The sequence below is a fragment of the Haematobia irritans genome, chromosome 5 (assembly GCF_050003625.1).
Source record: "Haematobia irritans isolate KBUSLIRL chromosome 5, ASM5000362v1, whole genome shotgun sequence".
Lineage (NCBI taxonomy): Eukaryota > Metazoa > Arthropoda > Insecta > Diptera > Muscidae > Haematobia > Haematobia irritans.
In genome coordinates, this window is record NC_134401.1 from 114,424,787 (window position 1) to 114,442,733 (window position 17,947).

The following is a 17,947-nucleotide window of genomic DNA, read 5'->3' on the forward strand; positions in this document are numbered from 1 at the left end:
CTTCTTTTTTAGGTAAACATAATACTTAATGACTACCTGTATGAATTAGTACAGGAAGTGTAAACCATCATATGTGAGATCATATAAAGGACAGATTTGTGACGAATAAAAGTCCAAAAAATCCACAGGTACCTTACCACCCTGTATTACTGGGGGTATGGCACAAATGCTATTGGTAGGCAGTTTACCCCAACTACTTACCCATGTTTTGCTGAGTAGTGTAGATATGTATGCCAATTCTCCCCCTTATTCTAAATTGAAGATCTTTATTTTAAATAAACCGCATATTTAGCCCGAATCCATACCAACATTTAAGTTGAAAATCTTTGTATCTCTAAATTCCAGAGAAGGAATATAATCACCTCAAACATGTTTCAAGAGCACCATGTTACCTTTTCACGGTGATTGTGTAACATTTTTGTCGTAAAAATATTCTTTTCTCGCCAAACATCACATGCTTTCCGCAATCAGACACATTATAATTTCCGAGAAAATAATATGGTTGCAACAAACATGTTACATGTTTCCCGCGAAAAATAACATTATGCTCTTGAAATATGGTTGGGGTAACCATATGCCTACTCTGCGTGTTTGTAGTTATCAATAACAAGTCAAATAATTTATTTTATTTCTTTTTACAATTTAGCATTTGCAGCATTTTCTTTCATAAAAGGCTTCAAATATTTCTCAAAGAAATCCGGTATAGGTTTACGATTTAAGGGATGTTTCAAAGCAGCCTGAAATAGACGTTCATAGACATTGCCATCGTAACAACCCAATGCTGAACTCAAGACTTTATCCTCGAAATCAAACGCATCGGTAATGGCCACAGCATCAGGTCTTAGTTTTTTGAGAACTTCTTCCAAACGCATTTGTAAATTGCAAATTTCATCTTCCGAAATGTGAACAAACTAAAAGGGATCAAAAATTCGAATTCTCTTATTTCTCCATATTAAATCAAATACCATTGCTTACCCTTAAAATATCACCCAAATGCCTGAAAAATATTTGTATCAAATATAATTCCAAGAGATTTTCCAAAACTCTTTGGAATTGTGGTGAACGTTGATGTTTATTGGTGCCATTGATGACTTGCTCATAAAAGTTTGATGCTACGTAGGCACGTCCATGTAATTCCGCTGCTTTTGTCAATTCCAATCCAGTATTACTAACGGCGGCAGATTGACTAAGTCCTGATTTCAGGCGTGCATTGAAACTAGCATAGGCTACGCGAATAGAGCTGTAGGTTATTGAAAAGAATTACAGTTTCAGGAGATTATGACATTAACCGTTTGGTAAAAAATTATTTTGGTACTTCCTACCAAATAAGGGGGTATGTAATTAGCTTTACCGTTGAGAATTTCAAAAAAGTAGCACCAAAAGTGTTACTGGCAACAAAAGGTGACACAACATTTTATAAAGAAAAAAAAAAATGCGAATTAAATTAATTTGATGAATTAAGTTTGATTATATTTTAAGGCACCATAATTTAAATGAGATCCGCGATCAATATTTACCAAAAAATTATAACACTAAAAAAGGACTAAAAAGTGACACACCATTTAAAATTTAAAAAGTATGGAATTTAGTGGCGCTATAAAAAAGTGCCACAAAAGTGTCAACGCTTGAAATAAGTGGTACAACGGTAACACAAATTGGGTGCTAATAATATAAAATATACTCGTAAGGTTGGCTGATAAGTCCCCGGTCTGACACATAGATGGCGTCGCTAGTATTAAATTTATATTATTTTTATATAGTACCAACCTTCAATTGATTCGTGTCAAAATTTGACGTCTGTAAGTCAATTAGTTTGTGAGATAGAGCGTCTTTTGTGAAGCATCTTTTGTTATCGTGAAAAAAATGGAAACAAAGGAATTTCGTGTTTTGATAAAATACTGTTTTCTGAAGGGAAAAACTACGGTGGAAGCAAAAACTTGGCTTGATAATGAGTTTCCGGACTCTGCCCCAGGGAAATCAACAATAATTGATTGGTATGCAAAATTCAAGCGTGGTGAAATGAGCACGGAGGACGGTGAACGCAGTGGACGCCCGAAACAGGTGGTTACCGAGGAAAACATCACAAAAATCCACAAAATGATTATGAATGACCATAAAATGAAGTTGATCGAGATAGCAGAGGCCTTAAAGATATCAAAGGAACGTGTTGGTCATATCATTCATCAATATTTGGATATGCGGAAGCTCTGTGCAACATGGGTGCCGCGCGAGCTCACATTTGACCAAAAACAACAACGTGTTGATGATTCTGAGTGGTGTTTTCAGCTGTTAATACACCCGAGTTTTTCCGTCGATATGTGACAATGGATGAAACATGGCTCCATCACTATACTCCTGAGTCCAATCGACAGTCGGCTGAGTGGACAGCGACCGGTGAACCGCCTCCGAAAGCGTGGAAAGACTCAAAAGTCCGCTGGCAAAGTAACGGCCTCTGTTTTTTGGGATGCGCATGGAATAATTTTTATCGATTATCTCGAGAAGGGAAAAACCATAAACAGTGACTATTATATGGCGTTATTGGAGCGTTTAAAGGTCGAAATCGCGGCAAAGCAGCCCCATATGAAGAAGGAAAATGTGTTGCTCCACCAAAACAACGCACCGTGCCACACGTCATTGAGAACGATGGCAAAAATTCATGAATTGGGCTTCGAATTGCTTCCCCACCCACCGTAATCTCCAGATCTGACCCCAGCGACTTTTTCTTGTTCTCCGACCTCAAAAGTATGCTCGCAGGGAAAAAATTTGGCTGCAATGAAGAGGTGATCGCCGAAACTGAGGCCTATTTTGAAGCAAAACCGAAGGAGTACTACCAAAATGGTATCAAAAAATTGGAAGGTCGTTATAATCGTTGTATCGCACTTGAAGGGAACTATGTTGAATAATAAAAACGAATTTTGACAAAACAATGTGATTTTCTTTGTTAGACCGTGGACTTATCAGCCAACCTGTTATATTGAATATTCTTGATCATGGTTAAATTCGATATTGATTTAGAGGTGTCCGTAATCTGTTTCCAATCACCTGCAGAATTAAAACTTCCGCCTATGTTACTGAATCGATATATCGTTAATCCAGAGGAGTGACATGAGCAGTTATCCTAGGTCTCCTTATCCTCACAACACTTCCCCAATTACTTCGTCTTGAATTCTCCTATTCTGTACAGACATGCCTTAAATACCAGATGTCCGATTATGGAAATTATGCCTCCTATCTGTGTTCCTACCTATTTTCCTGTAGTTTTTCTTCTCTGATTCATCTCATAGTCTTTTCATCGCCCTTTCAGTGCCCATTGATCCAACTCTATCTCAACCCCTAACCCGTGAATATCTTCACGTTCTCTGGCACCGTTGTCACTCAAACCACAAAAATTCTACCAAACAAAAAATAACATTGCAAAATTTTATTTCTATAACAAATGTTCATAAAATTTTATTTCTGTAGAAATTTTTTCAAAATTTTATTCCTATAGAAAATTTTGTCAAAATTTTATTTCTGTAGAAAATTTTCTAAAAATTTTATTTCCATAGCAAATTTTGTCTACATTTTATTTCCATAGAAAATTTTGTCTACATTTTATTTCTATAGAAAATTTTGTCAAAATTTTATTTCTATAGAAAATTTTGTCAAAATTTTATTCCTATAGAAAATTTTCACAAAATTTTATTTCTGTAGAAAATTTTCTAAAAATTTTATTTCCATAGAAAATATTGTCAAAAATTATTTCCATAGAAAATTTTGTCAAAATTTTATCTCTATAGAAAATTTTGTCAAAATTTTATCTCTATAGAAAATTTTGTCAAAATTTTATCTCTATAGAAAATTTTGTCAAAATTTTATTTCTATAGATAATTTTGTCAATATTTTATTTCTAAAGAAATTTTTTTCAAAATTTTCGTTCTATAGAAACTTTTGTAAAAATTTTATTTCTATGGAAAATTTTGTCAAAATTTGATTGCTATAAAAAAATTGTGTCAAAATTTTATTTCTATAGAAAATTGTGTCAAAACTGTATTTCTAAAGAAAATTTTGAAAAATTTTTATTTCTATGGAAACTTTTGTCAAAATTTTATTTCTATAGAAAATTTTGTTAAAATTTTATTTCCTTAGATAATTTTGTCAACATTTTAATCGTATAGAAAATTTTGTCAAAATTTTATTTCTATAGAAAATTTTGTCAAAATGTTATTTCCTTAGAAAATTATGTCAAAATTTTATTTCTATAGAAAATTTTGCCAACATTTTATTTCTATAGAAAATTTTGCAAAAATTTTATTTCTAAAGAATTTTTTTTCAAAATTTTATTTGTAAAGAAAATTTTGCAAATTTTTTTTTTTCTATAGAAAACATTACCAAAAATTTAATTTCTTTAGAAAATGTTGCCAAATTTTTATTTCTATAGAAAATTATGCCAAAATTGTATTACTATCCAAAATTTTGCCAAAATTTTATTTCTTTAGAAAAATATGCCAAAATTTTATTTCTATAGAAACTTTTGCCAAAATTTTATTTCTATAGAAAATTTGTGAAGAGGAATATTTTGAAAAATTTACCAAAACATCAAGATTTCTACCAATCTACCAAAGAGTAAAACATCTACCATTTTTGGTAGAATTCTACCAACTGTGGCAACCGCTCCCAATTCTGTCTGCAGAATTGTGTTGTGGTCCGACACTTTGAGTCGAGCCTGGGTGCCTTCATCTATCATATACCCTCCCAGTCCAGCTTCTCGACCATTTATAATCTAACGGAGCAATAATTGTTACCCTATCGTATCATTTGTGGAGAGATAAACTCCGTGGATCGGTTTTGATGAGTCCGGAATTCACAATTTGTGGTCGTAAACTTCTTGGGTATACTATCCTTTAGATTGCTCGTACATTTGCATATCCTTTGGTGATCTTCATATATCGTGTTTCCATCCATTTTCTCTACATCTTCAATATTATTGCCTAACTTAAGACCCATATAGGTGTGCAATACAAGGAACAAATCCTTAGGACTCATTGAAAAATTCTTATCTTGAATTTCCTCTTGATCAATGTCGGCCAAACTATGATGGTATGATATGTTATGATTGAGCAAATTTACGGTTTCCTATATTTACGTCCCATTTTGAGCCAAATGCTCTACTGTATATTGCTCAAGGTTAGGTTAGGTGGCAGCCCTATATATCAGGCTCACTTAGACTATTCACTCCATTGTGATACCACATTGGTGAACTTCTCTCTTATCACTGAGTGCTGCCCGATTCCATGTTAAGCTCAATGACAAGGGACCTCCTTTTTATAGCCGAGTCCGAACGGCGTTCCACATTGCAGTGAAACCACTTAGAGAAGTTTTGAAACCCTCAGAAATGTCACCAGCATTACTGAGGTGGAATAATCCACCGCTGAAAAACTTTTTGGTGTTCGGTCGTAGCAAGAATCGAACCCACGACCTTGTGTATGCAAGGCGGGCATGCTAACCGGTGCATTGTGGTAGAAATGGCCACTCTAGCTCCGATTAATTCAAATTTCAAAATGTATTCTAACTGAAAAACTGTTTTGTATTCGATTACTGATACATCATCGCTCAGCTGTAATGCTTCAAACACAACATATGTTGCACCAGGTGCAGCCGAAAATCTTTCCGCCTTTTTTAACAACCAACAGCAATTGTTAATTAAATTTGTCGGGGTGACAGAAAAATTGTTTTTAGTTTTTTTTAATTAAAGAAAAAGATGTGTATTAACACAAACAAAAATGTGTTTGTGTCCAGTGTTTGTGTTTTATATTTGTTGTTGTTCAAAGTGCTAGTAAGAATTATAATGTTTACCAATAAATTCACCTGTTGTAGAGCTAAACTTCTGTGATTCGCATGGATTCGATGTAATTTTATTTTTTTTAGTTAATATAGAGTCTTGTAATGTGAAATGTCCAAAATGAGAACCACATTTTTCCAACTTTTTTATAAATTATTTTTTAAGGTAGAATGTCAGTGTCTAAGCAAGTGCTATTTTTGGTTTGGTATGAGGAACATGACGCTTCTAAAAAGTTTTCTGCTGTGAAATCCTATATTTATGACGTCATAGATAAAAGCAAATATAATGATGATCAACTCATTGAAATAACCAACAGATTAAAAAATTTCACCTCAAAAATAAACATGAAATGGAAACAAAGCCACCAGGCTCGGATGATTTTTGAGAGAAATAACAAGGTCTGGTTAGATGGTGAAATTTTATTGGTAGACCCAATCCCAAGTACTGGGCGACCCAAATTAAGTTTTACTGACAGCCAGGAAAAAACAAAAAAGTATCTGAAATCGCAAAAGAAATCCCATGCGATGAGCTCATGTCTGCCGCCAGTACCAGTTTATATAAGGCTGGCAAGAGGAATGGTCGTATCAATGTTGAAATCCGATGAAAATTTGGCAAAAAAAAATTAAATCTGCCATTTTAACCGATAATAATAATGATATCATAAAATAGACAGTAGAGGAAGCTTTAGCATTATATATTGATGGCGGTTATACAAAAAGGGCTTACATGGACTTGCAGAATGGAACTAAAAAGAGAAATGCTAATATATTTCCCACTTACGATGTTTTAGTGGCTGCGAAAAAACTGTGCTATCCTGATGAGCTACAAGTTACTGATCATTCTTTTGAGGTGCCTATACAATGCTTGATTGATCACACAGTGGCCAGAATATTTGCTGCGCATTCCCAAGATTTTAAAAATTCTGAGACTAATAACACTCTTAATATAACTGCTATTTACAAATGGGGTTGTGATGAAAGTAGTGGTCATCCAACTTATCGACAAAAGAATCAGAAACATTAAATATATTAACTTTTTCATGTTTTCCTGAATAAAATAAATAATGTCAAAAACATGAAAATAAGTTGCAACTTTCAAAAAAAAAAAAAAAAAATAATATATTTACATTTTTTTTTACCATTGCAGGTTAATCTATTTTCAACAAAAAAAAATATTACACAAACAAAAACAAAATTTCCCTAAGCGCTATTAATTAAGCGCCGCTAGCTGCGCCTTTTCGACCACAGTGCGGTGGCTCCCTATAATATATTGCCCAAAATCATTGATCCTTTTTGGGCCCGCTTTTTATGTGGCACTTTCAAAAAAAAAAAATTTTAAGAAAGTTAATTTCAGTGTTGCCCCTGATATTTTGTAAAAAGTTGAACACAAAGTGTCATTCTTTTTAAAAAAAAGTGACTCCATATAAAAGACAGACCTAATATTTCCCAATCTAATTTCTAGTTTAATCTATATATATAAAATTCAATCTATGTTTGTTTGTATGTACCGAGTTGGCTCCGAAACGGCTGAACCGATTTACTTGAAACTTTCAGAGATCGTAGGGGGCGTTCATGTGGTGAAAATAGGGTACCTCATTTTTTGACACCTGGTCGCGGAGAGGGACCTCCCCTTTGTCGGACTTTTTGAAAATTGGACCAAAGTTGACCGATTTGGTTGAAATTTTCGTTGAAGATTGGGGTTGGCATCTAGAGAAAGATCCGCTACTTTTTATTTCGATATTTGGTGGCGGAGGGGGGCCTCTCCTTTGTTCGACTTTTTTTAAAGTACAGTGAAAAAACTAAAATTCTCTAAATTATCTGAGATTTACAGAGAACATGTGGTGAGGTTATGGAATTAATATGGGGTACCCGATGATTTCATATGTGGATGGGAAAGGGGACCTCCCACTTGCCCTACTTTTTGAAACTTGGAACAAAATTATGCGATTTGCTTGAAATTTTCATTGAATGTTGGGGTTGGCATGTAGACAAAAATCAGCTACATTATTTTTCGATATTTGGTCGGGGAGGGGGACCACCCCTTTGCCCAATTTTGGTTTTGAAAGTTCAAACAAAACTAAACTCCACCGACTGAAATTTTACAGAAAACATGGGTTACGAAATTTATATCAGGTTCCTGATTATTTAATAAAAATAAAAGGGCATAGGGAGACATCCGCTTCTCTTAAGTACATACAGAGAAACAATTAAACTTTACCGAGTTACTTGAAATTTACAGAGGACTGGGGAGAGATCGTAACCTCCGTCAACCGTAATAGTTGATACCTGATTTTGTGATATTTGGACGGAAGAGAGGCCGCCCCTTTAGGCTTATAATTTGATTGACATTTGGGACGTTTACAAAAGATACGCTTTTCGACATTTGGTCGGGGAGGATGTCCTCCTCTAAAACTACAAAAAAAATTAGTTTTCTTGAAATTTACAAAAGCAGTGGGGGAAGGTTATGAACGAAGAGGCAACCTTCCTTGCCCCATACTTGAAGGAAAGTTTCAAGAATTTTCAGGGAAGGTTAGGGGTGTCGATATTGTATCGGGGAAATTGACGTCCCTTTAAAACAATAGAGCACAATTTTAACATCTCCGATCTACTTGAAATTTACAGGGACGTGGCAGGAGGTGATTAAATTTATACATAATTTTTAAATTAGTATATGATTTTTCGATATCTGGTTGGGGAAGGGGAAAATTGAAATAAACTTTATCGATTTACTTCGATAGAATTTATAGGGACCATTGAGTAGTTGCGAAATTAATATAGGGTACGTGATAGTCCGATATCAGGTCGGAGTGGAGCGAAGGTGGGGAGAGGGTTCCCTTTTGTCCGTTTTTTTTTTCTTTTCTTAAATTGAAAGTAGAGGGTTGTCCGTAAATGGGAACTCGGTACATAATTTTATGATTTTTGCACAGGCTTCTGCCAGACTTCTTTTTAGTCTTCTTTTTAGTAAAGAGAGGGTTCCCTTTTGTCCGTTTTTTTTTTTCTTAAGTTGAAAGTAGAGGGTTGTCCGTAAATGGGAACTCGGTACATAATTTTATGATTTTTGTACAGGCTTCTGCCAGACTTCTTTCTAGTAAAGAACTTAAATTTACATGAAATTGGAAGCCAACGTAGAGGGTGCATCATTTTCCAACATCTTAGCAAATGTTAATGTGGTAAAATTTTTTACTACTTTTGCTTTTTCCGATTTATTGGATGGGAAACAGTAATTCTTTGTATGTTATTATAATATAGTGCTTAATTTTCAGATATGTTGAGGAGAAGGATACCTTTCCTTGACAAACCCCACTTAAAATTCACAAGAAATATAGAAGATTGTCCAACTACTTGAATACAGAACATTATTAAAAAAATTTGGAGGGAAGGGTACACCCTCTCCCGCCGTATTTGTACCTATAAACGAAAAATCAAGTAGTCCGATTTGTTTAAAAGAATTGAAATCTTTTCGAATTTGTTTTCAGCACGAAGGATATAGTTGACTAAGTTAATGCAAAATGTTCCTCCAAATACGCTTCGGAAGGCGCAGCGAAGCGGGCCGGGTTACGCTAGTTAAGCAAATAAAAGTCAAATATTCTTACCCCACACAGGCATATTGTATTGCCTTCACCATACTCTGCCATGAGCCATTCCATTTGAATGTTTCGACGCCTTGAGAACATTCCGAAATATACAACATTGTAGGCATTAATTGCTTTCCCGCCAAAACTTCGGTCCAGGTTTTCATCAGAATTTTTCCCACTTGCAAATAAAGTACGGAATTCTCACCTTCATAGGTACAAGCAGATGTGGCCATTGAAAATATATTTCCCATATTTCCAGCCGTCAAATAACCATGACCACCGCAACCTTGACGTAAGCGTTCAATGCCAACGGAGGCATCATACGAGCATGAAACTTTAAGGATACAGGCAAGAGCATGTAGTTCAGGGAGGCGTGAAAAATCTTGACGATTTATTGCTTCTGATGTTTCTTTGTACAGAGATCGTAAATTATTGGCAGCCAAACGATAGGCTATACTTGTGGCAATTTCAGGAAAGACTTTCATTTGTTGTGTTGTATGTTCCAGAATTTTGGGTTCGCGATCACTAAGAAGAGAAAAAGCACTGATTAGTGGGGTTTAAACTCATAGTTGAAGTGGTTAAAGTAACGTTTAGCGGAAATAAGATTTTTTGTCACCAATCTTGTCACCGTAATAAACAGTGGCTCAAAAAGTGGCACTCTTTTTTGGAAAAAAATAAATCAACAAAGTTTTGACAAAAAAGAAAGAATTTTTCTATAGTAAAAAAATTTTGACAAAATGTTCTACAGTAATAAAATTTTGACAGCATTTTCAAAGAAATAAAATTTTATTGTTGTCTTTTTTGATCTCAGCTTAAAGCCATGCATTGACTAAACTACAAGTGTAGCTTAACCAACAGAGGAAAAGTATGCTTGTCAAATTTATTTGGGCAAAGCCCTATAGACTGCAAGATGGTTGGATGTACAGCTGTTTCGGAATTACCACATTCCTCATCAGCATCCTCTACTTGCAGCAAAACTATCAACCAATTATCAGAATAAATTCGGGTAATTCACTCAACCCAACGTGAACTACACTTGAACCTCCCGAAAAACAATAACAAACAAAACGAATGAAGATAGAGGAAGCACGCTCAAAAACAAACCCAGCCAAATACATTCAAATCGATGATTTGAGTTTGGCAAAGGAAAAGAGATATGCTGGCAAATTTGTTTAGGCAGTAGCCGACTATCAAACCCTTTTTCGGGAGGTTCAAGTGTAGTTCACGTTGGGTTGAGTGAATTACCCGAATTTATTCTGATAATTGGTTGATAGTTTTGCTGCAAGTAGAGGATGCTGATGAGGAATGTGGTAATTCCGAAACAGCTGTACATCCAACCATCTTGCAGTCTATAGGGCTTTGCCCAAATAAATTTGACAAGCATACTTTTCCTCTGTTGGTTAAGCTACACTTGTAGTTTAGTCAATGCATGGCTTTAAGCTGAGATCAAAAAAGACAACAATAACGATTGAAGAGAAGCCAACAATAACAAACAAAACGAAATAAAATTTTGACAAAATTTTCTATAGAAATAAAATTTTGACAAATTTTTCTATAGAAATAAAATTTCGACAAAATTTTCTATAGAAACAAAATTATAAAAAACTTTTATATAGAAATAACATTTTGACAAAATTTTCTAAGAAATAGAATTTTGACAAAATTTTCTACCGAAATAACATTTTGACAAAATCTTCTAAAGAAATAAAATTTTGAAAAAATGTTCTATAGAAATAAAATTTTTACAAAATTTTCTATAGAAATAAAATTTGTACAAAATTTTCTATAGAAATAAAATTAAAAAAAAACATATGGAAATAAAATTTTTGAAAAAATTTTCCTATAGAACAAAATTTTCTATAGAAATAAAATTTTGACATTTCGATAGAAATAAAACTTTGACAAAAATTTCTACAGAAACAAAATTGTCCATAGAAAAAAAATGTTGACAAAACTTTCTATAGAAAAAAAATTATAAAATTTTCTATAGCAATAACATTTTGACAAAATTTTTATAATAAAAAAAAATTGTACAAAATTTTCCATGTAACTAAATTTTCTACAAAATTTTAAATAGGAATACGATTTTGACAAAATTTTCCATAGAAATAAAATGTTCAAAAAATTTTCTATAGAAAAAAAAATTATAATAATTTCTATAGAAATAAAAGTTTGACAAAATTTTCTGTAGAAATAAAATTTTGACAAAATTTTCTATGGATTTAAAATTTTTAACAAAATTTTCCATAGAAATTTAATTTTGACAAAATTTTCTATAGAAATAAAGTTTGTGACAAAATTTTCTATAGGAATAAAATTTTGACAGAATTAAAATAAAATGTTCACAAAATTTTCTATAGATAAAAAAATTATAATAATTTCTATAGAGATAACATTTTGACAAAATTTTCTATAGAGATAAAATTTGGACAAAATTTTCTATGGATTTACAATTTTGACAAAATTTTCAATAGAAATTAAATTTTGACAAAATTTTCTATAGAAATAAAATTTGTGACAAAATTTTCTATAGGAATAAAATTTTGACAAAATTAAAATAAAATGTTCACAAAATTTTCTATAGAAAAAAATTATAATAATTTCTATAGAAATAAAAGTTTGACAAAATTTTCTGTAGAAATAAAAGTTTGCCAAAATTTTCTATAGAGATAAAATTTTGACAAAATTTTCTATAGCAAAAAAATTATAAAATTTTCTATGGCAATAACATTTTGACAAAATTGTCTATGTAGCTAAATTTTCGACAAAATTTTCCATAGTAATACGATTTTGACAAAATTTTCCACAGACATAAAATGTTCACAAAATGTTCTATAGAAAAAAAATTATAATAATTTCTATAGAAATAAAAGTTTGACAAAATTTTCTGTAGAAATAAAATTTTGACAAAATTTTCCATAGAATAATTTCTACCAAAAAAATTGACAAAATTTTTTATAGAAATAAAATTTGTGACAAAATTTTCTATAGGAATAAAATTTTGACAAAATTAAAATAAAATGTTCACAAAATTTTCTATAGAAAAAAAAATTATAATAATTTCTATAGAGATACAATTTTGACAAAATTTTCTATAGAGATAAAATTTTGACAAAATTTTCTGTAGAAATTAAATTTTGACAAAATTTTCTGTAGAAATAAAATTTTGAGAAAATGTTCTATAGAAATAAAATTTTATAGATTTTCTATAGAAATAAAATTTTATAAATTTTGCGTAGAAAAAGAATTTATATAGAAATAAAATTTTGACAAAATTTTCTATAGAAATAAAATTGTGAGAAAATTTTATATAGAAATAAAATTTTGATAAAACTTTCTATAGAAATAAAATTTTGACAAAATTTTATATAGAAATAAAATTTTGACAAAATTTTATACAGAAATAAATTTGTGACAAAATTTTGTAGAAAAATAAAATCTTGAGAAAATTTTGTATAGAAATAAAATTTTAAAAAAATTATCTATGGAAGTAAAATTTTGACAAAATTTTCTAAAGAAATAAAGTTTTGAGAAAATTTTCTGTAGAAAAACAATTTTGACAAAATTTTCTATAGAAATAAAATTATGACAAAATTTTCTATAGAAATAATTTTTTGACAAAATTTTCAATATAAATGAAATTTTCACAAAATTTTCTATAGAAATAAAATTTAGACAAAATTTTCTATAGAAATAAAATTTAGACAAAATTTTCTATAAAAATAAAATTTTGACAAAATTTTCTAGAGAAATAAAATTTTTGACAAAATTGTCTATAAAAATAAAATGTTGATCAATTACCAAAAAAATTGACATGGGCACCACTACCGAACCCTGCAAATTGTTCTTTCTTTGGAACATTTCCGCTAAACTTAACTTTTCTGAACTTACCCCTCCTCAATGGGACTTTGTCTTCTTATAACCGAATAACGAGTGGTAATTGTCGCAACTTGGGCTAACATTTCGGCACACATCCGGGCAACCATGCAACGAACAAATATCATGGGGAAATAGGAAAGTTGAGAGACAGGACTTTTGATAAAGGTACCATCGGGTAACACTTGTTGATTTCGCATCAGCATATGCAAGCGTGGTACACGATAATCTTTCAGGCCCAAAAATCCATTGTTAACTGCATTATAGCCCATTTTCTTACCAATCTCACCCACATGAACACCAGGCAGTGGAATATGGGTATCCTCATCACGTATTTGGACAACAAACATTTGAATTCCTTTCGGCTGATTATCTATATAGAGTTGGGCTACAAATATGCAATAGTTGCATGTTTGACCCACTTTACAGGGGGAAGGGAGTATATTAATAAAATAATATACCATAAAGGAAAACTAAATATACTGAAATCTCTCAGAAGTGGACACTCACGGTCGCCTAACTATGGTTCACTTTTGGCAGGGGTCCACTTATGAGGGGTTAGTTTTAATGTGATTGCTCTACTATCACATTACAATTAACTTCTCACAATTTTCTCCCGAAAGTTCTCTACTTTTGAGAGGTTTCCGCTAATCGGAGTTTCTTAATTTGTACTTACATCCTCCAGGCCACCATTTGTAGGAAGTCAATTTTGGACTATTCAAAATAAATTCCTCTGTTTGACGATCATAATCGGCTCTAGCTTCCAAACCCCTCAAGTATGTCCCATGACCCAATTCCGTTTGGGCAAAGGTACCAATAATTTCGCAATTATCAGCACGTCGTCCAAATTTCTCATATTGTTCTGGGGTACCTTGTTCCTTAAGGGCACGCGTGAACATTAGAATATGTACAGCAAGAGGATTACCACCAGGAGTTAAAGCATTTATGGCATTATCACCCATTCGTTCTCTGGAAAATGAAAAACTCATTCAACATTGAGTTACACGTTAATGAGCCCACGAACTTACGGATATATATCTGTACCACCTGGATTTAAACGATCCTGCAAAGACCGTAATACCTTTACACTTTCAATGCTTCCTTTTATGGCTAAAGAGGCCATGTCTTCATATGACAAGAACTCCTTCATCAAGGGATCATCCAAATGGGCACAAGCTTCCTTTACTGTTTGATTTAAATTAAATAATTCAATTAATAATTTTCATATTTAAATTAAAATTATGTTGGACTAAGCCTAGTTTAATTAACTAGATTTTAATTTCATGAATCAATATAATAATCATTAGTTGAATTTAATAATTATTAATTAAGTTTAATTATTTGTATAAATTTATAAATTTTATATACATTAATTTAATTATTTTTTTTATATTATTTAATGTAATAAAAATGTATTTATTTTATACACACCGAGAGCAAAATGTTATTTTCGGATAGGGAGAAAACATTATTTATGCCGCAAAAATTTTGTTTTCTCGCCAGCAGAAAATGGTTGTCGAAATCAGAAACTACTATGTTATATGTTCACCGTCCAAATATAACAGTTTACTCTAGGAGGTGATCATATTCTTTCTCTGTGTGTACTCTTGTACCGGATAAGGGTAGGAAAATGCTTTATACACCATTACAAGGACGATACCGGCTAAACCCCATCCCTCTTCCTTCGAGGAATGATTTCCACCCGAAACCTTTTTCACATTACTTCGAGGCGGTCCCTTACGTGGTTCGTTACCATCTCCTCTTATTTTAAGTCCCGACTAAAGCTTAAATTTTTCATGTCGTCGCGTCTATGTCGACTTTTTTCTTGCGGAGAAAGTGTTCGGCAACTCGCCTTGAAGCCTCTCAACGTATATCGCTTTGTAGCATCTTGTACATTATATTTCTCGATTTCATCTCCAAGCTCTCTTTGCCGATCTCATCCGATCTGGCTGAAATTTGGTACATGGTGTAAGTATATGGTCTCTAACAACCATGGAAAAATTGGTCCACATCGGTCCATAATTATATATAGCCCCCATATAAACCGATCCCCCGATTTGGCTTGCGGAGCCTCTAAGAGATACAAATTTCATCCGATCCGGTTGAAATTTGGTACATGGTGTTAGTATATGGTCTCTAATGACCATGCAAAAATTGGTCCACATCGGTCCATAATTATATATAGCCCCCATATAAACCGATCCCTTGATTTGGCTTGCGAAGACTCTAAGAAAAGCAAATTTCATCCGATCCGGCTGAAATTTTGTACATGGTGTAAGTATATGGTCTCTAAAGACCATGCAAAAATTGGTCCACATCGGTCAATAATTACATATAGGCCCCATATAAACCGATCCCCAGATTTGACCTCCGGAGCCCCTTTGAAGAACAAAATTCATCCGATTCCGTTGAAATTTGGTACGTGATGTTAGTATATGGTATCCAACAACCATGCAGGAATTGGTTCATATCAGTCCATAATTATATATAGCCCCCATATAAATCGATCCATAGATTTGTCCTCCGGAGCCTCTTGGAGGAGCAAAATTCATCCGATCCGGTTGAAATTTGGAACATGGTGATAGAATGTGGTCTCTAAGAAACACGCAAGAATTGGTCCGTATCGGTCCATAGTTATATATAGCCGATCCCCAATCACACAAAAATTGGTCCATATCGGTTCATAATCATGGTTGCCACTCGAGCCAAAACTAATCTACCAAAATTTTATTTTTATAGAAAACATTGTCAAACTGTTATTTCTATAGAAAATTTTGTCAAAATTTTATTTCTATAGAAAATTTTGTCAAAATTTTATTTCTATAGAAAATTTTGTCAAAATTTTATTTCTATAGAAATTTTTTTCCAAATTTTATTTCTATAGAAAATTTTGTCAAAATTTTATTTCTATAGAAAATTTTGTCAAAATTTTATTTCTATAGAAAATTTTGTCAAAATTTTATTTCCATAGAAAATTTTGTTAAAATTTTATTTCTATAGAAAAATTTTTCCAAATTTTACTTCTATAGAATTTTTTTCCAAATTTTACTTCTATAGAAAATGTTGTCAAAATTTTTTTTTGCCAAAATTTTATTTCTATAGACACTTTAAACTTAATTATATACGTATTTAATCGGCCTTTAATATATACCACGTATGGACTATGTGGTATATATTACGGTGTTAGCAAGTTTTAAGATACCTTGCCATCGGCAATTGTTACCTCAACCCAAGTAATTCGATTGTGGATGACAGTCTTCAGTAGAAGTTTCTACGCAATCCATGGTGGAGGGTACATAAGCTTCGGCCTGGCCGAACTTACGGCCGTATATACTTGTTTTTAAATAATTTGTATTTTACAATTGAATTTTGCACTTAAGGTTTCTGTTTTGCAAAATTAGTCAATTATTTGCTCATCTCCATCACTTACCAATTTTACGTTTCATTTCTAAATTTTCCTTTGATCCATAAAACCAAATGGCCATTTCTTCGGTATTGAAAGTAGCATTTTGGCGTTCCTGGGCAATATCGGGATTAACTCTATTGGGGATTTCAAAAGTTGTCTCCATTCTTTCATGCAACCAAAACACACACGCAAAATTATTAAAAACAGGAATGGTTTAGCTCCCTACACTCCATACTTACTTGATTAAGGCCTTCACAAGAACTGCAAAAACCGTTGATAATTGTGGACTATGCTCATTAGAAAATTTGATTATTACTGTTTGGGCAAAATCAACAGCGATAAGAAAATCCAAATTTAACATCCAAAAGTAGCATGCAATATCAATTGTTGTTTATAATTTGATACAAAGGCTTCAAAAAAATCTTATCAAATAAAAAGAAGCAAAATACCGGAAAATACAAATGGAGAAAAGGAGTACGATGGGTTATGTTAAATTTCTTTGTTTAAAAGCTAAAAAAATGACAAATTTTAGAATCAGATTATATATGTTCGAATTAACATTAATTACAATTTGGAAACAGTTCGAATTTGCTACATTTGGCCAAGCGACGTCTTGGTGATTTTTGTGGCAATGGATTGAGATCAGGAGACTTTGGTGGCCATTGCGAGGTACAAATGAAGCAATGCACCTCTATTTAAGTAATTTTTTTGCTAACGCATGTTGAGTCCTGTTGAAATGTCCATGATCTGCCTTATTTTGACCCCTCGGTCGATAAATACGAGCGGGGAGCTGCCACCTGCCGTTACGGCATTACCATAGGCTGCGCTTGAGTTCTGGTGGCTAATCGAATGTGTAAATTTCCAGCAGGCCTCTTTTGCAAGTAAAGCTGATCATTTTTTTTTTGTTTTTGTTCACAAATTTCTCAATTTCTCTTCTACAACTGCAGCGTGGATTTCGATAAAATTTGGCCTTAATGACGGTGTATGGTAACCTAAACTATCCGATAATGGTAAATTCATAAAGGGTGATACGGTCAAAATTTGGTCAAGGGAAAACGCGTGTAAATCGTTGAAATCGTTTATTTAAAAAATCAAATTAAATTTCTTTTTCAAGTTCAATTAGTATAAAATTCAGGAAATATATTCAGTTAGGCTTTCGCTTTTCCAAATCCGAATTGCCGGGCCTCACGCTTGACACCTGCCATCAGATTTTGTACATCCACCTTGTTCACCTTCTTCGCCGCAGAAAGCCAGTTTGCCTTGAACTGCT

The 17,947-nt window shown here is 32.6% G+C and overlaps 1 protein-coding gene across 1 annotated transcript; it reads right to left on the bottom strand.

Annotated features, from left to right (window-relative positions):
- Positions 1–310: 310 nt before the first annotated feature.
- LOC142238078 (acyl-coenzyme A oxidase 1-like) lies at positions 311–17,772 on the bottom strand. Its single transcript, XM_075309607.1, has 9 exons — positions 17,246–17,772; positions 16,917–17,187; positions 16,702–16,841; positions 14,300–14,456; positions 13,948–14,240; positions 13,287–13,692; positions 9,414–9,920; positions 976–1,240; positions 311–911 (listed from the first exon to the last, which is right to left on the bottom strand). The coding sequence occupies exons 2-9, from the start codon at positions 17,036–17,038 to the stop codon at positions 636–638; spliced, it is 2,166 nt and encodes a 721-aa protein (XP_075165722.1). The 5' UTR covers positions 17,039–17,187; positions 17,246–17,772; the 3' UTR covers positions 311–635.
- Positions 17,773–17,947: the final 175 nt, after the last annotated feature.

Bases quoted from the DNA above. Each gene is read 5' to 3' on its own strand.
- LOC142238078 (XM_075309607.1), bottom strand. From the start codon at position 17,038: ATGTTAAATTTGGATTTTCTTATCGCTGTTGATTTTGCCCAAACAGTA. The intron at 14,457-16,701 runs GTAAGTGATGGA...TAAATCAAACAG, and splicing joins AGAAATGAAACGTAAAATTG to TAAAGGAAGCTTGTGCCCAT. The intron at 13,693-13,947 runs GTAAGTACAAAT...CCCCCTGTAAAG, and splicing joins CAAATGGTGGCCTGGAGGAT to TGGGTCAAACATGCAACTAT.